The following is a 25274-nucleotide window of genomic DNA, read 5'->3' on the forward strand; positions in this document are numbered from 1 at the left end:
CCTCAGCCTAACTGAAGAAACAGATCCAGGCTCTGATGTTTAAAGAGAGCGATCGAGGAGGAAGTTTGAAATTCTCATTTGCATTTAAATGCATCAGATCTCAGTGACATCATGTTATTTCTGCCCAATCTCTGCCCTGCTTTCGCCTCAGCTCAGTGAGAGGGCGGGGTCGGGAGGCCGTGCAGGGATTGGCTAAGCTGAAGCAGGAAGCTTTGTGTGGTCAGCGAACGTTTCTGGTCTCTGCAGGATTATCAGGCTGGAAAAATAAACCCTGGAATATTTTGTATGCATTGTGCAGCGTGATTCCTGTCAGTCAGCCTAGAGACTGAACCTTCCTGTAAAAGGAACTGATGGATGGATGAGAGTCAGATAAATCCTGACGTCACTTCCCAGCATTCGCTGTCCTGCTGGCTGAATACAGACGAGCTGTGAGCTCTTCTCAGGGTTGTGAGAGCAGGTCGGGGGTCTGTCTGTGCTCGGTGCCCTGATTCGTCCTCCTTTGATTCAGAGGAATGTCTCCTCTGCTGTCCCTGTGTCCTCTCCTGCACGCTGCACATCCTCATCTCCTCAGAGAGAGAGAAACCCCTCCCCGCTCTCTTTAAATAAGAGGGCGGAGCTAACAGCAGCACCTGCGCGCAGCAGATCATCAGACAGACGTGACGTCGTCATTAGTTTGTAACAGCGGGAGGAGAAAGAGGAGCGCACACAGTGTTCAGTTACAGCGAACAGGTTGAAGGAGGCAGATGCAGCAGATCTGCTGACACAGTGAAAAAAACACCGACAACCTCATCCACTTCAACCCCACCTGCTGCTGCGCCCGTGTCTGTGTTACTGTCACCTCCTCACCCAGCCGGGAGGAGCACGCCAGCCTGACTGACACTCCTGCAGATATTTAGCATCACAAAGAGACACATTTACAGAGTGCAGCTGCAGCTGCACAATGTTATTTATAGAGACATATGCATGCAGGGGAGGAAACCACGCTGCAGGATTTATAAGCTCATTTGTTTCTGTGTCAACATCTCAAATATACAAGAAGAAAACAAATGCAAACATAAAAAATGGATTCAAGACAGAATATATCCAAGAAAAAGTCTGTGAGCGTGGATATCTGAGGCACTATCAAACATTTATGACTGTGCAGTCGTGACACCAGCCGACAGCGACTTTAATAAATACCCATGGCGCCGCGTGCATTTCCACACGTGACACAGTCACTGTGGAACTGAATCAGGATCTGAGAGTGAATACGGTCTGTGTTCTTGTGCACAGCGTCGGGTCAGCTGCAGACTTCAGGTTTAGCTCTGCTCTGGATGAAGCCGCCGGAGGAAAGTCTGAATCCAGTAACAGTGGAGAGTCGCTGATGATGACGAATAATAAACCATCAAATAACCATGTCCCCCCCCACCCCCCCCTCTGTGTCTGCAGGCAAAGAAGGGTCCGTACGCCTTCCTCTGGGACATGGCGGTGCTGGAGTACGTGGCCCTGACGGATGACGACTGCACCGTCACCGTGTCGGGAAACAGCATGAGCAGTAAAGGCTACGGCATCGCCATGCAGCACGGCAGCCCCTACAGAGACCTCTTCTCACAGAAGTAAGTGAGCTCGTGCTGCCGAGGAGGGAAACCTCCTTATTCCCACACTGCACCTGTGACAAGCTGAGCTTTACCTGGCAGGAGTCAGGGTGGAGTCAGGGTGGAGGTGGCAGGAGTCAGGGTGGGGTCAGGGTGGAGTCAGGGTGGAGGTGGCAGGAGTCAGGGTGGAGGTGGCAAGAGTCAGGGTGGAGTCAGGGTGGAGGTGGCAGGAGTCAGGGTGGGGTCAGGGTGGAGGTCGGGTGGAGTCAGGGTGGAGTCAGGGTGGAGGTGGCAGGAATCAGGGTGGAGTCAGGGTGGAGGTCGGGTGGAGTCAGGGTGGAGTCAGGGTGGAGGTGGCAGGAGTCAGGGTGGAGTCAGGGTGGAGGTGGCAGGAATCAGGGTGGGGTCAGGGTGGAGTCGGGGTGGAGTCAGGGTGGTGGTGGCAGGAGTCAGGGTGGAGTCAGGGTGGAGGTGGCAGGAATCAGGGTGGAGTCAGGGTGGAGGTCAGGTGGAGTTAGGGTGGAGGTGGCAGGAGTCAGGGTGGGGTCAGTGTGGAGTCAGGGTGGAGGTGGCAGGAATCAGGGTGGAGTCAGTGTGGAGGTGGCAGGAGTCAGGGTGGAGTCAGGGTGGAGGTGGCAGGAGTCAGGGTGGGGTCAGGGTGGAGGTGGCAGGAGTCAGGGTGGAGTCAGGGTGGAGGTGGCAGGAGTCAGGGTGGAGTCAGGGTGGGGTCAGGGTGGAGTCAGGGTGGAGGTGGCAGGAATCAGGGTGGAGTCAGGGTGGAGGTCGGGTGGAGTCAGGGTGGAGGTGGCAGGAGTCAGGGTGGGGTCAGTGTGGAGTCAGGGTGGAGGTGGCAGGAATCAGGGTGGAGTCAAGGTGGAGGTCGAGTGGAGTCAGGGTGGAGGTGGCAGGAGTCAGGGTGGAGTCAGGGTGGAGGTGGCAGGAGTCAGGGTGGAGTCAGGGTGGAGGTGGCAGGAATCAGGGTGGAGTCAGGGTGGAGGTCAGGTGGAGTTAGGGTGGAGGTGGCAGGAGTCAGGGTGGGGTCAGTGTGGAGTCAGGGTGGAGGTGGCAGGAATCAGGGTGGAGTCAAGGTGGAGGTCGAGTGGAGTCAGGGTGGCGGTGGCAGGAGTCAGGGTGGAGTCAGGGTGGAGGTGGCAGGAGTCAGGGTGGAGTCAGGGTGGAGGTGGCAGGAGTCAGGGTGGGTTCAGTGTGGAGTCAGGGTGGAGGTGGCAGGAATCAGGGTGGAGTCAGGGTGGAGGTGGCAGGAGTCAGGGTGGAGTCAGGGTGGAGTCAGGGTGGAGGTGGCAGGAGTCAGGGTGGGGTCAGGGTGGAGTCAGGGTGGAGGTGGCAGGAGTCAGGGTGGGGTCAGGGTAGAGTCAGGGTGGAGGTGGCAGGAGTCAGGGTGGGGTCAGGGTGGAGGTGGCAGGAGTCAGGGTGGAGTCAGGGTGGAGTCAGGGTGGAGGTGGCAGGAGTCAGGGTGGGGTCAGGGTAGAGTCAGGGTGGAGGTGGCAGGAGTCAGGGTGGGGTCAGGGTGGGGTCAGGGTGGAGTCAGGGTCGACGTGGCAGGAGTCAGGGTGGAGTCAGAGTGGAGGTGGCAGGAGTCAGGGTGGAGTCAGGGTGGAGTCAGGGTGGAGGTGGCAGGAGTCAGGGTGGGGTCAGGGTGGAGTCAGGGTGGAGGTGGCAGGAGTCAGGGTGGGGTCAGGGTAGAGTCAGGGTGGAGGTGGCAGGAGTCAGGGTGGGGTCAGGGTGGGGTCAGGGTGGAGTCAGGGTGGAGGTGGCAGGAGTCAGGGTGGAGGTGCGTATGAAACCGGATGCACTCAGCTTGTTTGTTTCCACTAATGGTGTGAAAAGCGCTGCAGCAACAAAAACATTAAAATCCAGAAACACGTGTTGCAGATCCGATCAGCTGTTCATAGCTATCACATGTCTGCCATTACCTGCCAAAACAGGAAGTGATGTCATTTTCCATGGGAAACGTACTTTTTTCCCTACAGGGCCTTTCAAAGGTCTCCTGGTGTTTACTGGAGTCGTGTCTGACTTTGTGCCTTTCTGTGTCGTTTCTGGGAGACTCAGAACTCAAACTGCACTGTTGGAAATCGTTTATTTTGATGCTGTTTTTTGTGCAAATCGTGCACAATAATATTTAGTTTTGTTTTTCCTGTAAATTTCCTGTGCTTGCAAACTGTTTTGTGCAACTTTTTTGCCTTTACAGTTTTGAGGGACAAAACTTCATAGACATACATGTAAAAAAAACTAAAAGTATTTTGTAGTTTATTGCACTTTTTTGCAATTTATGTAATTACTATGGACTTAATGCATGCATGTTATAAAAGTTTGGGATTTAGCAGTTGTATTGATGTATAACAACTTGACATGCTCCCAAAGACTGCACTACAGCAGGTAAAAGCTCTGCAGACTTGGTTCTGTGGTGGGCTTTAAAGGGTTAAAACAGCTCACAGAAGATGTTCAGGCTCATATCTGCCCGAGCAGGCCGAGCCGCAGTGAAGGACTGTCGGAGGTGCAGAGTGCAGTCCAGCTACACAGCGACTGAAACGTGTCTCATTGTGATGTGGAGCGGTCTAATTCCTGCAGTAATGCGTTCCATGTGTTCAGGTCGGAGAGAAAGATCTGATGGGTCTGCTGACATTGTGATAACGTGAGCCTGACGTTAGCTGGATTAATGTTAGCCTATAACCAGCTGTTGTTGTTGGCAGCTGTCCGGACATGTGACATGTCACATGTCCGGACAGCTGACGTTAGTAACAGTGACGATATCGGGAGTAAATGAGGAGGAAGAGGATGCTCGGTGGCGTCTCCTTCATATCTTTAATACCAGAGTTTAAATACGCCTCCAGATGTCTCCAGCTTCTCCTTCCACATGTGAGTCCAGTCACTGCATTCAAACATGGCGGGGAACATGGCGGCTTCCACAAACAACAAACCTGCTGCTGGAGGTTTTATTACATTAATTCTAAGTTTATAAGCATCAGTTTGTTGGAAGGTGCAACTACACACTACTCTCTGTGTGCTGACTTCAGGGAACATTATGCTCACCCCATTGGTGTTGGATTACAGAAGTCAAGAGGCGCACAAACAGACGTTCATGAGGGCAGAGCACGTGGCGTTGGTCCAGATGACACCTGAGGTTCGATGTCCACGCCGCATCACGTGGAAATGTGAACGCCCGCTGTGATGTCTGACCCGTCCGACCTGATCCCGGGAGGCTCAAACATTTTTCTGTGCTTGTTTCAATAAAAAAGTGCAGATCTGAGCTGCTGTGATGTAAATGTTACATCTGCAGTTTCTCCATGTTTGATCAGTGCAGGTGCACGGCGCCCACGCTCACCGCCGCCGGTGTAGGAAGCTTTATTTAAACTAGAGATGGGTTCATAAAGCAGATAACGCGTACGCGCTGAAAACACGGGCTCTCTCGCTTCCACGGTGGCTGTAAACACGATCGCCGGGGCGTGATGGCGTTGCTCTGAGTTTAAACGACCGTCGGCGGCGCGACTGTGCCGCAGCGCTTTGAATAAAAGCTTTTGTTTTGTGCAGCGAATGTGAGCCTGAGGAGGAGTTAATGATGAAGGCTTTTGTCAGGAGTTTGATCCCCTTCGCTGACATCAAGGCTTCATTATCTTCCTGTAAATCCTCCGATGTGAGCGAAGAGTCCTCACCGCGGCGCCGTCTGAGCCAATTACGGCAGGCTGCTTTTAAACGTACGTTAACGAGGCGACACTTTGACTGGAGGATGAATCGGTGTCACGCCGACTAATCTGAAACTTCACGGAGGAGTGCGGGTGTTTGAAAGTTGGAGAAGTGCTGCGGCGCGAGGTGAGGAACACCTGCAGGCAGACTTTGCTCGCCATTAAATCAATAACCGCGCTCGGCGCTAAAGTCAATTAAGCTCACATGAAACGAGGCCGTATTAAGGGCGGCGTTGTGAAGCAAATGGGATTATTATGTGTAAACAGAAGGCCGCGTGCTAATTACTCACTCGATTTTGCGAGGCAGATGTCTCAACACGGGCTGCGAATTTTGAGGAAATTCAATCTTCCCTCCAGATGAAACGAGCGAGGCCGAGAACGCAAATTGATCCCAGAGCGAGTTTAAACAGCTCGTAGATCATTTAGCAAATCTCCACATTATTACATCATGAAATGAACGCCGAGCTCCCCGAAAACTCAGAACTTTCTCATCCGTCTCGTATCGATCGGCTCCGAGAACGAAGAGGAAGGAAGTTGATGTAAGAGGCGACCCACGTCGGCAAAGTGGCCGCCAAACACAGGAAGCTAGTTTTCGTGGGGTTTAAGAGCTTCACGCGTCGTTCCAGGAAACAGGTCGTTAATACTGAGGGAAAAGTGGAGCAGGTGGACAGGAAACACCGTCTGCCGCTCAGTCTGCAGCTCCAGGATTTTAATGAAACCTACGACGAGATTCATCCTTGAAGTTGTCTCCAAACGTTAAACAGAGGCTGACACAAAACCAGGTCGATGGTGAGGGATGATTGGTCGCGACTCAGGAAACAATCGGAAGGTTTTATAGCACAAATAAGCTCCGCCTCCCCTGCAGAGCAGACACATGCACTCAGAGCCTCACTCCAGAGTGCTCGTGTCTAACCTCATGCACATGATGCCCTTTGACCCTGCTGTATGAGGCTTGTGGTTTTACACTGTGTGACATCACAGTATGCGCACAGACGTCAGTGGATCCTGGAAGCTAACAGCTGTTTGTAGCCTGTTAGCCTGAGTCAGTGTCTGACGGCTGCCTCCAGATTCAGGTAAACACTCATCGTCCCTCCTCTGCTCTGGCACAAAGGAGCAGATCCCGGTCCTCTTGCTCTCCTACAGTAACTGGCCGTCTCCTGGAGTCTCCTCCAGGCTCCTCCAGGCTCTGGAGACACAGCAAACCTCGATGCGCCACCCTGGAGGAGTCAGACTACCTGTGGAAACTCTGGGAGGTCCAGGTATCACCTCATGCTCCTTAACTGAGCGGATCAATGTCCCAGGAGTTTAACAGCTCGATGCTGCACTCAGATTTAAACACATTCCTCTAACTTTGGTTTCGGCTCTTTGTTAGCATCCACTGCTAACTCGAACCACATCATCCACGCTGTGAGCTTCCACACATCTGGTGGGTCTGTCACAAGTATTAGATCAGTAGCAGCACAAAGCACAGCAGAGCTCACGATGATTCCTTCCAGACTTTTCTCAACTTTATTTAACCGGCAAATGAAAGTGGACAGGCCAGCCGGACAGGTGGTTAGACGTTCCCCCTCCAACTGTCACCGACCCGGGAATGTCACAGGGAGCGACTTAATTCATATTAAAGAATCTGAGTTAGGTCCAACCACCGTCTGTGTCGCAGCAGGCCTCCTCACCTGCCTCCAGGCGTGCACGGCTCTGTGGGGAATGAAAAGCAGCTGGAGTCCGAGGAGCCGCTCTGAAAGCGTCTGAACTGACCGCGGGAAGTTCGGGAGCTGCCGTGACTCTCTGTGCAATCCTGCGACAAACAGGAACCACAAACAGCCGCTGCGAGCTGCGAGTGCTTCATCACCACAGAAAAGGGGAAATGGCTTCTTCAGGCTGCGTTAGAGGCAGCGTGGGAGGGCCACCCGGGGCCCGACTCCGTGAAATGTCAACTATGCCTCCTCCTGTCTCGTCTTCTTCATCCTTTGCTCTCTGCTTCCTCGTCCTCTCAGGTCGTGTTCACACAGCGGGCTAATCCCGTTTCTCTTTAAAGCTTTAAGACGGTCCGCTTTGTCACCGAGGAGCGACCACAGGATAACACAGCACAGAAATCCAGGGAACACCTGCACAGTTCAATAGTAAATCAGACGAATCCAAGTTTAATCTGCCTCGGGTCGTTGTAAGGTGACCCTCAGCTGAAGCTGCTCCAAGACAAAGCTCATGTCCAGTTACAACGATGTTTGATGGGTGAAGGAGCAGCAGGGAAAACCTCGTTTGTGCACATTTGTGTTTAATGTCACACTGGAAAGTTTTTCCTTTGAGCAGAAATGCTTAAAGAATCACGTGATCCTGAGCGCCGCAGCTGCTTTACTGTGAGTCTCAGTAAGCCGGATCAAAGTGCGCATGGATGGGATTTCCTCCTCTGCCTGCGGATAACCGTCCTGTATTAAAGCTTAACAAGATGTTTGGGGGTGATAGCATGTGTGAGTCTGCCTCACAGTTACATGCAGAGAGCCTCTCGCAGTGATGGAGGTGCCACACAACACCTCAGACTGTCAGCAGAGGTGCTGGACGGGAGAAGTCAGTAACTTCCTGTTAAAATGTTTCTGACTTTACCATAAAACACAACGATGACCAGATAAATCTAGGAAGTCCAAATGTTTCAGGAGAGGAATCTGCGGATGGAAAATGATCGTACCCAGCAGCTCAAGTTCCACTCATGATTTCACAGAGGATGAATCCTCTCAGTCACATCCTCATGTGTTCATCCACCGAGCTCTTTCCCCTTGGACGACTCCTGGAGGGCGTACCCTCGCCTCTCCTTTCTGACCTGACCGGTGTCCATCCTATTTCAGACCTGCTTCCACAACAAGGTGACTCGCTGTGCATCAGCTTACTGAGGCTACCACAACCTGGAGAATCCACTGACACCAACCATCAGCTGTGAAGTTTAACCCTTTAAGACCTACCATAGAACCAAGTCCGCCAGAGCTTATATTATATGTTTACATGCTGTGGAGCCATTTTTGGGAGCATTTCAAGTTGATATACATCAATACAACCATTATAGCCCAGATTTTAATAATATGTCTGCATTAAGTGCATAGTAATTACATAAATTGCAAAAAAGTGCAATAAACTACAAAAAAATTGAAAATCGTTTTTGTTTTTTTAACATATATTTCTAGTTAGAGAAATTTAAGAGGCTTATCCCTCAAAACTGTAAATACAAAAAAGTTGCACAAACTAGTTTCCCACCACAGGAAATTTATTTTGAGTGTCTTCATAGTTTTATTTTTGAAATACACCAATTTTTATACACTGCAGGAAAAACGAAAATAAATATTATAATGCAAATTTGCAAAAAAGCAGCATATGCATCAAAATAAACTATTTCCAGCAGTGCAATATGAGTCCTAAGCATCCCAGAAACCACACAGAAAGTCATAAAGTCAAACATAACTTTTAAAAACACCAGTATAGGCTCATGAGGCCCTGATGGTAAAAAACTACATTTCCGCAAAAATGACGTCGCTTCCGGTTTCGGGCAGGTCATGGAGGACATGCGATAGTTCGTGCTGATGGACGTAGGAAGTGTTACGATCAGCTGATCGGATCAGCAAAGCGTGTTTCTGGAATATTATGTTTTTGTTGCTGCAAGTGCTTTTTATGCAGTTTTTGCAAAGCTATATGTGGAAGGAAACTGTGACCGAGGACAAGCTGATGGCATAAGATGTAAGTACAACTCCTCCGGTTTCATATGCAAAAAAAATTATTGCGCTAGTTCACGTGGTTGCAGAGCTACAAGGATTTAAAAATAGTTACGCAAAACAGAGCGTGCTGCTCCGACCAGCTTTAAAGGGTTAAGACAGTTCAGTTTGTGTCTGCAGACCTGCAGCAAACCCGCGTCGTCACTCTTAAACTTCAGGGTTTAGCAGTGTTTTAATATTTGACTCTGGGATCTGAGAGCGATGCAGATGTTCGTATTCGATCCTCAACAAGCAGCAAAAAGAGTTAAAGCAGAAGTTTTGATCGGGCCTCATCACCTCCTCTGGCCTCTGCAGTGAAAAGCAGATCTGAGTCTGTAAGAGGAGCTGGATTTGCACGATTGTCGTCCTGCTTTTCTTCCTCTTGTGTTTCCAGCTTCTCCATCATGGCGTCACCTTCTCCTCCTCCTCCCTCTGTTCCTCGCACCTCCTCCTTAATTAAAGGTGTTTATTTAGGGATTAATTTGCGCCCTGAATGGAGACAAAACGCTCCTTCCCGGCCCGGCTCAGCGAGCATCCGACAGCCCGCGGCGCCCCGGCAGCGCGGCGCTCGGGGACGTGTAGGAATAATGTGCTCGGGTGTTAAATTGAGGGCAGAGCTATTGTTCAGCACAAAAACCATTATCTCCACGTTTCCAACCATCATTTTAATACCTCGTCCCATAACTGCTGTTACCTCGTGTGATAATCCTGCCATTAATAACCTTTGCAGACTTTGTTGCTTCTGCTGCTCATTTGTGCTGTGAAACTATTTTGTCCTCGGGCTGTTTGGGGGGGGGGGGTACAGATGGAAGCACCGGCGCTCTGACCTTCAGCATGTTCACGCTGAGCTGAGCAGATTAAATAGAGCAAATTGGGCTGTGATTTTACTGTAGCTGCAAGTGGTTTGGACTTCTGTGGTCATGGCAGAGTCGCTTAATTAACTACATAAATGAACAACAGCACCAGGCCTGCTGGCAGAAGCTGTCACCAGGTCTTTGTACAGGACGCCATGTGAACACGTTCACGTACCCGCCACATGTTCCAGGTTTCCAGAGGCTCCTGGTTGCTGGGATACAAATACAAAATGCTGAGAAACTCATTAATATGAACTTTTCATCAGATTTATTCATACAACGCCAAAACGCAACAAGAGTCACCTGGATGTAGGGCTGCTCAATTAATCAAATTTTAATCTCGATTACGATCTGGGCTTTCAACGATCATTAAAAACGACTGAGCCGATTATTAGCCCCTCCCTCGTGCTTTACTCTCGCGCTGCTCCGTGCGGCGAATCGAGCGCACCTCTCTGCATTTCGAACACGCGTCACAACAATTAAGAGCAGCGGTCTCCAACCTTTTGGTTTATGCCCGACAATATTTTCATGGACCGGCCTTTAAGGTGTCGCGGATAAATACAACAAAATAAAACTAGTACCGGTACCGAAAAAAAGAAGATTTATTCATAACACACGTGAAAAGACCCAGGAAAACCGAGTTAACGATAAAAACGATAACAAAATAATGCTGAAAACCGATAAAAACCCTGAAAACTATACATTTCACACCTGAGCCTCAACTCTCGCGGCCCGGTACCAAACGACTCACGGACCGGTACCGGTCCGAGGCCCGGGGGTTGGAGACCGCTGCTGTAGAGCACGTTCACAGGCCTGCAGGCCAGTTTTCCCATGACTTCAGGAATAGGACACGTTCCTGAGTAAAGAGGGCGCGAGGTCGAACGGAGATGAAGGTCGATGGGATACCGAGAACAGCCGAGAGCATCGAGAGGGGAGGATTTAAAAACACACACTGATGTTTAGACAGTTACATCTTATGAAAGCGCACAAAGTGAAAGAGATGTGATTACATTTGTTATATTTAGGGGGCGTCGCCTTCAGACGCCGTGCATCAGCAGCGGGAGACCTAACAGCACGCAGGAAGCTAGAACGGGTTGGAAATGTCAGCACCAGCTTTTATTTCTCTGTAGTTTGTTTGCCAGTAAAGACAAAAAGAAACATATTTGTCTTTGAAGAGCAGGAAATCAGTGTTAAGCGGACGCCTTTGCTCGGCCGTGTTTCGGCACATCTCGCACTTCATTTAAATAAAACCTGGAGAATCAGGAGAATCGCTCGTTTTTATCTGAGCGGGACAAAGCACGACGCTGCGGTGCGTTCTCAGAGTAGGCTGGGATTTATTAGGCGCTGCAGAGCGACTGTGACGTGTGAGGAGACGCCGCAGTAAGACTGTGTGACAGCAGCGAGCGTGCCGTCCCGCCCGAGGGTCACAGACGGTTCTCGTTGCCTTCAGGTAAGAAGGATTAATTGTTCTCTGCGTCTCACCTGCTGCTCTCGTCTCTTCTTCCAGGATCTTGGAGCTGCAGGAGAAAGGCGACCTGGACATCATGAAGCAGAAGTGGTGGCCCCGCGCCGGCCGCTGCGACCTCAGCAGCCACGCCAGCGCCCACCCCGACGGCCGCTCCCTCAAGCTGCACAGCTTCGCCGGCATCTTCTGCATCTTGGCCGCGGGCCTGCTGCTGGCCTGCCTGGTGGCCGGGCTGGAGGCTTGGTGGAACAGCAACCACTGCCGCCAGGAGCAGCCCAAAGAGGTGACCGAGCACAGGGCCCGGCGGACGGGCCAGCGGGGGGAGGACACTGCCACACTCTACTTTAAGGATCCAGCCGCAGACGCGAGCCCCGACTTAGTGGAGCTCCAGTACACCCAGCTGTAGAGGAGAGAGGTTTAGAGTCAGGCAGGGCGGGAGGCAGAGTAGGTAGATGTGCTCTGTGCCGCTGACTGAAATCAAATTTGGTCTCTTCTTATTATTACTACACCCCCTCCATGTTTTTATTTTACCCGTGCATCGCTCCCCACCCACCCTGTCCCGAATACCCGAGCTCATCCAGGGCACACTCCACCTCACCATTACCTTTACTAATGTGCTCATGAAACGACGAAGTGCCGAATTAGCCAGTCAGGAGTCAAAGCCAGCGTGGAAACACCCGCAGACTTTAATGATTGATTCCCGCAGCGACGGCTCTGTAGCGTTCAAGGGCTCGGTATTGAATTATTGTTATAAACTCGCTTTGTGTGGTGAGGCTTTGGTAATGTTCTGCACCCAGGGGTTGTTAAGAGAGATTATAATTAGCAGCAGAGAGGGTGGGAGCTCGCTCAGGCGGAGAAGGACACTTACGGAGTTTTTAGCGTGGAAAGAAAAAGTTGTTTGTCACATTAAATGCAGCTCGACCTGCAACCGTGCACTGTTGTTGTTGGAAACTGGAGCCTCACCAAGTGCCTACTGAATAAGAATCAGCTCGCTCTTTTATTAACGAAACACACGCTGCTCTCACAGACGAGCTAATAGTTACACCTGCGGTTCGTGAAAGACGAACGATATTAATGAACGGCCGCCTCCTCGAAAGCTGGAAACATCCCGTAATTGAAACGTCTTTCAATTACATCCCGTCACAACAGGATCATATTGTTCCGATTTAACACGACGTCATTAAGAAACACAAACCTGTCAAACTGAGAGGTGTTAACCTCTGAGTGACGCTGTCCCTGTGCCAAACAATAGACTCTGACATACAAGTGCGCCGTGTAATTTTACGCTGCTGTTGAACTCTGCAGATAAGAGTCTGACAGTTTCAGTGACTGCTGCTGCTGCACATCTGCAACAGCCCATAAAGCTTCAATAACAAAATCTGACTCCAAAACAAATTCAGCATCAGCTCATCGAGTTTCGTCCCGTCGGAGTCGTGAACGTGCGGCTCTTTAGCTGCTAAATGTTCCACTTTGCTCACCTCGCTGAGCTCCAACTGTCTGCTGTGCAAAGAGGCTTTTTAGAGCTTTTTCCCTGAAAGGGCCACAAAAGCTTTATGCAGCCAATCTCCTCACAGCACAGCTGTGACATCACTCAGCATGAAATGTGGACACGAGTGAAAGTTTAAATGGGACAAACACCTTCAGTCGGATGATTTCTGTGCAGAGGGATGCTGCAGACATCAGGCTGCACCAAAACTGGAGCTCAGACTTCTAGAAAGGTCTGTTAGTACAACAACGTCCCAACAGTATAGTTGGTCAGATAATGTCATTAAAAATGTTCCAACAGCACAAACACAAACGGGTCCAGTTCAGGGACTTCAGTTGGCTGAGGTGGAGAATAGCAGACAGCTAGCAGCTGCAGCCGCCTGTGTCACCACCTGACAGTCAACATTGGAGTCTATGCAGTAAGACTCACTGATGCCCCAAGTGGACATTAGAGGAACTGCAGCTTTTGGCAGTTCCACGGTGGGTTCAAATTACCAAAAAAAACCCACAATCCTCTGTGAGACTGAAATTATGTCACATGCATCATTTGAATAAGCTTCGAGTGACCAGAGTTACTCAGATCTTTATTTATAAAGCCCCAAATCACAACAGTTGCCTCAAGACAACTGGAAAGTAAAGTCCAATAATACAGAGACAACCCAACAATCATGTGACCCCCTGTGAGCAAGCATTTGGTGACAGTGGGAAGGAAAAACTCCCTTTTAACAGGAAGAAACCTCCGACAGAACCAGGCACAGGGAGGGGCGGGGCCATCTGCTGCAACAGGTTAGGAGTGAGGGGAGGAAGGCGGGACAAAGAGATTAATGATCAGCTGATAACTACGATGTGGTCGCTTCTGACTCCACAAACGTACGATGACAGAAGCTGCGATGCTAAACCCGAGTTAGCTCCATTCAGCCTTTGACTCCTCCTTTCAGTCATACATGACGTTTGTTATTGGTTGAGAACCACCAAGTATACAGTGCTGTGTGTTACCGTGGTTATTGTGTGGCCTGTATATTGTTTGAAACGGGGACACGGGCGCTACCAAAGACACCGCTCGAACACGAAGCTGACCTCAGACCTGCCTTTCCATGTCCTACCTCCACACATCAACATACACCTCGCAGCACTACGCAGGGCTGACCTCACAGACAGGCTTCAGTCATGTGACAGGGGACAAACAGGAAGGCCTCGATGTGGATCCATAAACTAAAGTGTGAGCAGGCAGTGTGCACGCCGGGTGTGTCACCCTTTAGCAATAAGATCTGTCTCCGACATCCCCGTCCATAACCCCTGGTTCTATCACTGTGTCACGTCTTATTGCAAATTATATGTCAATGTGGACACCCCTGTTATCTATCTCCTCTCCTTCTCTCCATCTATCCTTTTCATTTTTTGATTTACACTTGACTGTCTATGATCTCGTGCAGGTTACTAAGGATTACAGGCTGGCAAGGGTTTCTGGTCCATTGACATATAATGACATTACAACTGCTTCATCGGAGGGGAGGAGGGACATTTGGACAGACAGAGAGAGAGGCTGGGATGAAGCAGAAGCTATTGATACAGGTCAGAATAGACCTCCTATATACAACCTTCTAAAATACGACAAAAGAAATCAAACACATCTGTGCCGTCGCCAAGCTCCTCTTTGTTTTTGTTCTTTCCTCTCGGGGGTTAAAGTCTTTCTGATTTTCTGAAACTAAATCTGCAGGCATACAGGAAGTCATTTTTGTCAGTTTCCAGCACAAATTCAATTATGTCTGTGATCATTTTAAAGGTTAGGACTCATTCTTCCCCTGGTGTAATGCTTATTAAGCAGAGTTTGCTAATTAGACGAGTGTAGAATAATAATAAAATAAAGAATTAGGATTTTTTCTATGCAGATGATAAAGAACTCTCTACTAACGCTGCATCCCGTCATCATTAGAAACCTTCCCAGTTCTCACGGTGCCTTCTCTGTTTCTTTCTCTCATTGGTCATCTTTAACTGTTTGAACACATCTCATAAGGGCTGACCTCACACCTCAGTTTGACTGAATCACCAAGGTTCACGACGAACTCAGTGCCTTTCACACAGCTTTTATTGAGCAGCGTTTGCATAAACCTTTAAAAATTCATCAAGACATCTACGAGAAATGGAGCAGCTAAATATCAGAAAGCTTGATAATAGGGATGCAACGATACCAATTTTTTCAAACCGATACGATACCGATACTTGGATCTGGGTACTTACCGATACAGAGTACAAAAAAACGATACTTCTACCACACACACACACACTAGCTACAGCAGCCTCCAGTTTCTCTTTTTTTATCTGGAGCCGCCAGTCTCACTCGCCTAAACCTGTGCCTGTTTAGCGCGGGATGTCCCCCTAGTGGCCAATCTAAAGAACTACAACAGAAATGACAAGCCACCCTCTGATTAATGAAATAAGTTAGTATCGGTTCATGGTATCAGTTAACTTTTACGAGTATGAGTACACACACATTTTACAGTATCGGCCCCGATACCCGATACCGGTATTGGTGCATCCCTACTTGATAAGGATAGTTTTGAGTTGGTGGCCATAAGAATATTGGTGATTGTGCCTACAACCAGCAAGCAGCTCCGTGGAAGGCCTGCACGTGCATTTGCAAACCTTTGCCTTGAATTTAATTTTAACATTGCAAGGAGCCAAATCTCTCACAGGACAAGCAGTGAATCGTGTTGAGGTGACTGAGAAGCTTCAGGAAACAGCTCAGGAAGTCATAGCAGAATTTTGACACTGGAGAGTATAAGATGCTTCTGGTTACGCCACTTTCAGCCCTGGATACTGAACTCTTTGGGTTGTAGATGGAGAACCAGCTTTTATCCTTGACATAAACTCACACGAAAACTCCCAAATGTAAGAAAATCTTTTTAGTTTTTCACAGGCGAAGTCTTTTTGATCGTACCTCCTGTTTCTCCGTCTGAATCAGCTCAAAGTAGCTGCTGTGTGAAAGTGGCAGCTGGCCCTGATGGAGCCAGACTGCATTAGAAAAAGTTCGACTTTAAGACTTTTGGAGAGCCACTTAGCTAACAGCAAATTAGCTTCACAAAGCCAGACTCCGTTTCAGATTTCATTGTAAAAATTATCCAGTAACTGAAGTGGCAGCTGGAGCCTGAAGTGTTCAATCTGAACAGTGTGGCATTCACATGTGATGTCACTCGCCGTGAACCCGGCGATCTCGGGAAAAACGTTGCACCTGCGCCCGGATCATTTTTCCTCTGCACAGGTTCTGATCGATGCTTTGAGAGCTCTCGGACGTTTTGAAAATAAAGGTCAATAACAGCTTAAGAAAGTTGTGCACTCATCTAATTACTTGTATCAAGACCTTCGGACCTAAGCGTCTGGGTCAACAGCACTTTATTGATTAAGATGTCCATCGATCGACTGAAAACCACAATGAAGACGCAGGAAATATGGTTTAGCTTTGCCGAGCTGAATCTAAATTGAAAAAAACGATTTGCCTCACTTGACCTTTCATCTTATGGTGTCAGTAGCTGGTAATAAAGTTTTGACCTATCGGTTATTGCTCGTCTCTGAGCCTAAAGATGATTAAGACTGTCGATGATTCCTGACTGCGGCTTTACCGAGTGTGCTTATCTGGAGGCTTTGACCACGTTGTGGATCCAACGATTAAATGAAGACACAGAAATGTTGTTCTGGATTTTATTGCACGCGTGATGAATATTATGATCTGCTTCCTGAGGACTGCATGCCGTGTGTCATGTTTCCAGACGTCTGTGGCTTTTTTCAGCATTTCTGTGTTTGTTATTTAAGTGATGACCGAGCAAATTTAACTCTTTCATTAAAAAACTGTTTTTGAAAATCAGTGTTGCAGTAAAACAGGATTCTCCTCCATTTAAACGCACTTGGTGATGCTGGCTGGTCAGCAGGAGGACCAACTGCAGTTGGTGGTAAAGAGCAAACCAACGATACCTTTAAACCACACCTGGAAAGCTGACACTGGCAGGAAACCTCCGGGTCTCAAGTCCTACACGAAGGATTATTTTGGTCTTCGTCTCTTTGCCGCATAAAATCCCTCAAACCTGCTGAAACATGGACTGTTTTTGGTACCTGCACAGAACCGTCGTAGAACTGATGGGAAACACGTGTTGGTAAGATGTCGGGCTACTTTGTGCTTTTCTAGAAGTTTCTAGAAGTCTGCTGGAGAGATGAACTCTAGTGTTTGTTGATGGTGCGAGACACGCCGGTCCAACGTTTACTCCAAAATCTTCCACAGACGTTTAGCTGGACTGAGCCCTCGTGATCTACAAATTAGAGCACCCCATTAACTCTGGAATAGGAATAACTCGTCACCAATAAATCAAATCACTCTGAACAACTTTGCATCGAGCAAAAGTGGTGGTTCCCTCTAAGCAGGCGATGGCACAAAAAGAGCCCCTCACGAATAATCAGAAATCCAGCGAGCGCACAGATCCGTCAGTCAGTCAGCTGCGGCTTTGAAAACGCATCACTATACAATCGAGATTTGGTTGAAAACTGAAAGGTGACCACACTTTTCCAGGATTTTGGAAAGACATTGGAAAAATAATTATTAAGATGAAAAGAAAAACTGTTGCACAAAGTCCTGCAAGAAGACATCTGGTCCTATAAGAGTGAAGATCACGGCCCTCTGCCTGGACCTCAGTGGCTACTTTCAAGTCACAAAGGATAAAAAAAGTTTTGTAGATTTTGGTCATTCTACGTTTGAGAAAGAAGATTACCCAGAGTATAACCTTCACCAGGGCCAAAACTGGCCAATGAGCATGCAGCTGGACAGTCGAGTGCTCTTAACCCTTAAGACCCCACGCTCTGTTTTGCATAACTATTTTTAAATCCCGGTAGCTCTGCAACCACGTGAGCTAGCGCAATAATGTTTTTTGCATATGAAACCGGAGGAGTTGTACTTACATCTTATGCCATCAGCTTGTCCTCGGTCACAGTTTCCTTCCACATATAGCTTTGCAAAAACTGCATAAAAAGCACTTGCAGCAACAAAAACACAATATTCCAGAAACACGCTTTGCTGATCCGATCAGCTGTTCATAACACTTCCTATGTCCATCAGCGCGAACTATCGCGTGTCCTCCATGACCTGCCCGAAACCGGAAGTGACGTCATTTTGCGGAAATGTAGTTTTTTACCATCAGGGCCTCATGAGCCTATATTGGTGTTTTTAAAAGTTATGTTTGACTTTATGACTTTCTGTGTGGTTTCTGGGATGCTTAGGACTCATATTGCACTGCTGGAAATAGTTTATTTTGATGCATATGCTGCTTTTTTGCAAATTTGCATTATAATATTTATTTTTGTTTTTCCTGCAGTGTATAAAAATTGGTGTATTTCAAAAATAAAACTATGAAGACACTCAAAATAAATTTCCTGTGGTGGGAAACTATTTTGTGCAACTTTTTTGTATTTACAGTTTTGAGGGATAAGCCTCTTAAATTTCTCTAACTAGAAATATATGTTAAAAAAACAAAAACGATTTTCAATTTTTTTGTAGTTTATTCCACTTTTTTGCAATTTATGTAATTACTATGCACTTAATGCAGATATATTATTAAAATTTGGGCTGTAATGGTTGTATTGATGTATAGCAACTTGAAATGCTCCCAAAAATGGCTCCACAGCATGTAAACATATAATATAAGCTCTGGCAGACTTGGTTCTATGGCAGGTCTTAAAGGGTTAAAGAACGCTGAGACGGCAACAATGAAACACTAGGATACAGTTTCACGTGTTGCTGCTTATTTGAAAACAGAAATGCAAACACACGTTTTTGTCTTTTATCTTTTTTATTGCGCTTGATTGGCAGATCTGACCAACTTACACAGTCAAGTATTATATAAAAGTGAACACGCCGTCTAAATGAAATGATCCTCCTTTGCTGATCTTATTCATAATAAGCCTCAGGACAGTGAAAACATCCTCGTAAGAAGCTGCTGGTCAGAGGTGTTCAGGAGGAAGAGATGTACTTTCACTGTTCAACTACATTTTGAGTTGAAATGACTTCCTTATACAACCAGAAAAGACAACTTTGACCTTTCATCTTTCCACCAAATCTCAACATCTAGCAAAGTTCTCCTCAGCTGGGTTGGATGTAGAGACAGTCGATGGTGACCTTTGGTTAATAAGACGTTATCAGATGGATCGTGTCGGTGTTAGAGGCGATCGCCGAGCAGAACAGCCTTCGCTCATCTTCGCAGGGCCACTTGAATCTAAAATGAACCAGAAACAATCAGTAACTGTTCTTATCGCACTTGAGCACAACCCACTCGACAGTCACAGTATTTGCAAAGTAGCAGGAGGCAGAGTGATTTAAAGGCCCCCCAGTGGGAGCACTCATTAAAAGAGCTGTTTGTTTTCCAAATTAATGGAGACTTTCAGACGGCTGTTCTTCCTCTGCACTTACATCACCAGCCTGCCTTTAACGACCGGCTGAGGTTTAATCCCTGGCATTTATTTATTTAGGCTAGCTGCCAGTTTGAAAACATATTTTAATGAGGCGCTGGTCGGCTGAAACAATAACCTGAGCTGAGATGTTTTAATTGGCTTTGAGAGGAGCTCTCAGAGGCTGGAGTGGGATCATTCAAAGCAAACACTGCATGTTCATGTGTTGCTTAAAGGTTGGAACAAAGGCGCACGATTAGCCTCGGCGCTGCTCCACCGCAGCGCATCGAGACGCTCGGAGGCTTCGCTAGTGTGTTTCCACCAGAAGGGCTCTCTGCACCACTCTGCATGAAGAAACGTTCATCTGCAGAGCTCACACTTTACTTTAAATCACTCAGAGACAAACTTCTTCCTTGTTTTTTTCATTTTAAGTCTTCATCCTGCTAACTAAAAGCGCACTGAGGTCAGGTCCTGGGTAGATTTGGTGACACAGAGTCGATTGGCCATCAGGAGCATCTGAGAAAATGAAGCTTCAGTTCATTTGATCTACGAGCAAGAAGAAAAGACTAAGCAGGTGTGATTAGGAGTGCGTGTAACCGGCAGGTCACCACCGTACGAGCAGGCGGCGTCCATAAGCTTCTCAGTCAGATCGACACCACAACCAAACACCACGTGAACTCGAGTGCTCTGCAGAGAACCAGCATCCCCTCTCACTGTTTGCAGTTAAAGCCAGCTGCTGGTTTGCTAACTGAAAATTCACTTTGTGTCATGCATCCAGTCCCTGGATCCAGATTACGGTCTGATTGTGCTCCGAACGTGTCGTAGCTGTAAAGAAGCTTCTCTTTTATCTGAGCTCATAAAATCTCTCGTAATTTAACAAACAGTCACGTGACCTGTTTATCAGTGGAATAAAATCATTTTTAGTCCATGCCAGTAGTAATCCCAACAGTGTGACAGCACAACAAACTCGATCAAACCTGCGGGGGTGGGGCTTGGGTGGGGTAGTTGCATGCCTTCTGTATTATGCTGCTAACACTGCACCATGACTGAATATGTATGTGGTATTAATCTGTAATGTGTCGTGTGCATTGTTGAGTGTCGCCGGTGTCACTGTGATGTGGGACTAATCTCACTGTTTCTGGACTGAAGCCCGATGCTGGAGCCAGGCTGCGTTCAGGAACGTTAACTGGTTTGCTGTAAAGCGATTGGCCGCTTTAAGACCCTCATCTAAAACATCATCAGCCGGCCGCGCTGCAGCGGTCGCGCGCGGACGTGTCGAGAATCTGGCCTCAGATTCAAAGCCTCGCTTTCACTATGCGAATCACGCCTCCTTCCTCCCGCACGCCTTCCCCTGACCAGTGTACTAAAGCAGACCCGCGGCTCAACACTCGGGTGTCTATTAATACCTAACAGGTATGCACGTCTGCAGTCAGCAGGAGATGCATCGTCAGCCAGTGTGGCGATTAAATTATTCTGATAGGAAACCAATTCTCTGATCCTCCTGTGACGAGCGTAGCAGCTCCGAGGGCGGCGAGGGCAGAGAAAGCACAAACATAGCTTCAGTTTATAAATCTAAAATTGATCTCAGATGTGATTCATGACAATCTCGACATAGTCAAGCCTCCAACAGCTCTGCAGCAGACGACAGTCAGCTTGGCTCCAGGATCGGTTTCCTCCATACATCAAGCCTTCACTGCTCACTGGCCAAGTTTGATTTCAAGTTGCACATCCAGATTGGTTTCTGTGGCCTCAGTTCGCACTGGGCTCTTCAAACCAGACTACAAAATGAAACCGGGCCGGTCTATCAGCTGGATCGCTGATAGAAGCTCGTCAGTTCAAAACAAACATATCAGATTGAGAATGCATGGAGCACACGCTGACCTGAATCAGTCTGAGAAATCGGCCCATCGCCAATCTCAGCCTCTGTGTCCCTCCCTCCCTCTCTCCCTCCCCCTGTCTCTCCACTGTCCTCCTCCATCCCCACCCCACCGCCCCACTCCTCAACTTATAGGACAAGGAGGTGAATCTGGAACAGGTGCATCGTCGTATGAACAGTCTTTTGGACGAGGACTTGGTCCACAAGCAGATCCCCGGCCCCTCTATCGAGATCTCTGCGCTGGACATCGGCAGCATGCAGCCCAGCCAGGCCTCTCTGGTCCCGGGCCCGGAGTCCAGGCGGGACTACCCGCCCTCGGGCCTCGCTGTGACCACCTTCCTCCCCGGGGAGGGGGCACCACCTCCTCCTCTTCCCCATCCTCACCATGGGGGGACCCTAGGCAGGACGCTACCCCCATCCCAGGGCCCTGGCAGCAGCACGTTGCCCCCGCACCACCCGCTCAGCAGCACCAGCCTCAGCGGCACCATGCAGTGCAAACACAGGGCACCCAACGGGGGGCTCTTCCGGCAGAGCCCTGGCAAGACACCCATGCCAATGTCCTACCAGGCAGTCTCCGCAGGACCCATACCCGAAGCCATTGAGGCCACCCACAGTACATCGATATAAGATCGGAGGGGTAAACGGGGGCGGTGGGTGGGAGGGAGGCTGCTCTCTGGACCTGGGTCCAGGTTCAGATGCGAGGCGGGTTGATGGGGAAAATTATTATAGAGGAAAAAAACATATATGTACAAAGTAAAAAGATTTTGTATCTCACTATCTGTTCAGAAACACACACACGAAAAATCTAACAAAAAACAACAAAAAGCGGCGGCGGGCTGGAGGGTGTAATTTTTCTCGTGTACATATCTGTAAATACCAAGAGAACGAAGTGAGGTTAAAGTGTATTTTGAATATTCTCAATTTTTGAAGTTGAGTTATAAAAACAAACAAAATGAGATAAAAAAATATATAAACATTGATGAAAAAGTTATGACTGTTTGAATGGCTTTGTAAATTTTGTTCAAACAATGACGCGAAATTCATTGTGATTGTTTTCTAAGTGCCGAAATTAAACGATGTCTCTCCACAACTCATTGATGTAAACGACTACCCATGATGCACCGCTGTAGGGACATTTTTAGTGGTGGACACCTGCTGTTATGCACCTCTGTACCAACCCTATATATATCTTCAGCATCGGACAAAAAAAAAATCACTCTTTGTTTTTTCCCCATTTGTATTAAATATATAATATACATAGTTTTTTCCAAGCGAAAGTCTACATTCGTTTCTTACGTTGACTGTAAATGATGTTCGTTCAAACACTGAGGGGAAACAAGCGGGTTTTTATTGGGTTCATATTTTACACACAGCTCAATGGTTTGTTTTTATAGCGAGTTTTTATTTGGCGTCAGTACTGTCCAGGTGAGAGTCTGTTTGTGACGAGCAAATGAGCGAAGAAGAGTACGTACGGCTGCGAGCGCACCGACCGCTGTCTTTAGGTCAAACGATGATGCAGTCGTGCAAACCTGGCCTCTTTGTGGAACATGACAGGGTGTAGAACCGCGGTTCCCTACCCTCCCCTCTTAATTTTAAAGTCAAATATCATATTTTTGAACTGTAAATGCAGTCGCGCGTTCGACAGTTTCTGTAGTCCCGTTTAACCACTTACTACAAAAACCTTTTCTGGGTCACATGTTTAGTGTTGGATGAACCACAGACCTTTAGACATCAAACAGAAACCAACCCGACTTCGAGATGAGGAAACACAAAAACACTTGTTCTGGGTTTCAGAGAGATGCTTGACCTTCTAAATGATGAATAGTTTTAGAGTTCGTCTTCTTCATCGCACCGCCAGCAAACCAGTGAAAATCAGTTACAGTCCTTTTCTATGAAACTCTGTCCAGATGCTTTTAGACTAATGAAAAGTTGGCACCAATTTAAAACAAGTACTGGTATGCTTCCCAACTCTGAGACAGACCCTCTTGTTAGCCAAATATATACAAAAAAACAGAAAGAAACAGTATCAGCCAGCCTGGTATTCATTTTATTTGATATTTTCGAGCTTCTGTTTGCATTTGAAGGAAGTGTCAGATTCAAATTGGTGCCAGAACGATTGATGGTTACTAATTTATTCAAACAAACTTCGACTGTTGTTGGACAACAGTCGAAGTCTGAAAGTCTGAAATTACAGACCTGAAACACAAGAAAAATTGTGACAAACCAAACGTATTTCCATCCTTACTCTTACTAACCGACACTTTTGTTTTCAGGCAGTCGTAAAGCTTCGTTTGGGGCCAACTATCGAAGCTCGGCCGAGTTCCAACAGCGCTCGGTGTGAACGCAGCCTTAACCTTAAGAAAAAATATAAAGATACTAAATATATATGTCTTTAATTTTTATACTCGAGAATTTTACGTCACGCTCTCGTGCGCAAGTTTCTTCTTGCAAAGCAGTGCAGTTATTCTAACGAGGAGTGAGAGAGCGACTCAGAGAGGCATCGTATTTCCACAAGTCATTCCTAATGAGATCCATTATCACCTGCAGGGATGACAGAGGGCGTCATTACCCAAAGTGCAGACAGAGGCTCATGATGATGGCCGTTCTGCAGGTGCCATACCTCAACTGCTAAAACAGAGGGAAGTTAAATATATTTGCTAAACACTGGATAGTTTTTTCTCTATAGGATACTGTGAGAGGAACATTTATGGTAAAAGTATTTAACAACAGAAATATATAAAACCGACCATATCACCCCCACCTTTTTGCTTTTACAAGCGCGGTTAACGTGCATCTATGGGCCTAATGACTGTCGACTTCATTTACATTAGCCTGACGCTGGCTGTTCGGATCCATGTGGATCACACGCAGTTTTCAGGACATTAGCAGCAAAACGCAGACCCGCTCATCTCATTTATAGGACGTGTACGTGGGCAGAGGAAACTGAGGAACCTTAACTTGTCAGAATGAAGAGCTTTAGTTCCAAAACTCTGTAGATCGGACATCAAATCTTGTGTTGTTGGTAGGTTTGTGGTTGTTGGACAGGCGGCAGATTAACTCGATCATTAAACTACAGACACGAGCGTTCTGTGGAGGTTTTACTGTCCGGTTCTGTCGCACAGCACTTCTTCCACACTGGGGAAACCCAGACTCACAGACTGAAAGATTTTTAACTTCTAACAGCGAGTTGTTTTTGGGCAGTCCCTTAGAAAAGGTGACGTGATTAAACGCCTGTTTTTATAAACCTTGGGTCCTGATAATCTTGTAGACCAGGGGTGGGGAACTCCAGGCCTCGAGGGCCGGTGTCCTGCAGGTTTTAGATCTCACCCTGGGTCAACACACCTGAATCACATGATTAGTTCATTATCAGGCCTCTGGAGAACTTCATGACATGTTGAGGAGGTCGTTTAGCCATTTAAATCATCTGTGTTGGATCAAGGACGCATCTAAACCCTGCAGGACACCGGCCCTCGAAGCCTGGAGTGAAGTAGATGATGCTTTTATCACTGTGTGCACAGCAAGCACACTCCCTCATGTCTCCTTAAGGGTGCTCCCCAACGGCAGCAGTCTCCATCATATTAAGCTCAACTCTCAAGTTTCTGCAAATGAAAAAAATCCTTCAATTTGACACCAGAATAATAAAAACATTCTTTATTAATTCAAATAGGTTTGCTACTAAAGCACAACACATCCAACAATTACAACCTGAGGACAAAACGTGACCTCGTAAACTCTTGGAAACATCCCCAACAAAGCCTATTTGTCCAGTATTTTTCAGCGTTCACACCGAGGTGTTGACCCAGATCAAAATTTTGAGAAACGGTCCAGAACAAATCTGATCTACGTCCTTGATACTGTGGGTCCACTGTCCAAAAGCCAAAGCTGTTGAACCAGTGGCTTTAATGTTGTGGCTGATTGAATGCAGTGGTCTGTTAAAGGCTCGACCACGAAACAGAAATTTAGGAATAAATTCTTCCAACACCAACGACAAGCCGATGTACTTCTTTGTTTCGCACCATGCAGAAGCATGTTATGGCTCTTATCAATGACAGGTTAAAGGTAACATTTACAGTTTGTCCCTGACTACACATACACGCAGTACCGCTCTCACGTAACACCTTAGAGTGTTAAACACTTGGTTATGTTGCTGTTCATTCATGCTCCT

The 25274-nt window shown here is 47.6% G+C and overlaps 1 protein-coding gene across 2 annotated transcripts in view; it reads left to right on the plus strand.

Moving 5' to 3' along the window:
- The window catches only part of grid1b (glutamate receptor, ionotropic, delta 1b), a 643072-nt gene extending 618351 nt beyond the window's left edge, over nucleotides 1-24721 (plus strand). The window contains exons 15-18 of one of the 2 annotated variants that reach the window (XM_087844978.1): nucleotides 1429-1595; nucleotides 11368-11608; nucleotides 14244-14382; nucleotides 21245-24721. In XM_087844978.1, coding sequence (XP_087701104.1) covers nucleotides 1429-1595; nucleotides 11368-11608; nucleotides 14244-14382; nucleotides 21245-21711 — 1014 coding nt within the window. In that variant the 3' untranslated portion in view covers nucleotides 21712-24721. The remainder of the gene's footprint in view (nucleotides 1-1428; nucleotides 1596-11367; nucleotides 11609-14243; nucleotides 14383-21244) is intronic. The other variant, XM_087844979.1, reaches the window with a different exon arrangement.
- The last annotated feature ends 553 nt before the right edge of the window (nucleotides 24722-25274 follow it).

The sequence above is a fragment of the Neolamprologus brichardi genome, chromosome 8, assembly GCF_056152115.1.
Source record: "Neolamprologus brichardi isolate AB-2024 chromosome 8, ASM5615211v1, whole genome shotgun sequence".
Lineage (NCBI taxonomy): Eukaryota > Metazoa > Chordata > Actinopteri > Cichliformes > Cichlidae > Neolamprologus > Neolamprologus brichardi.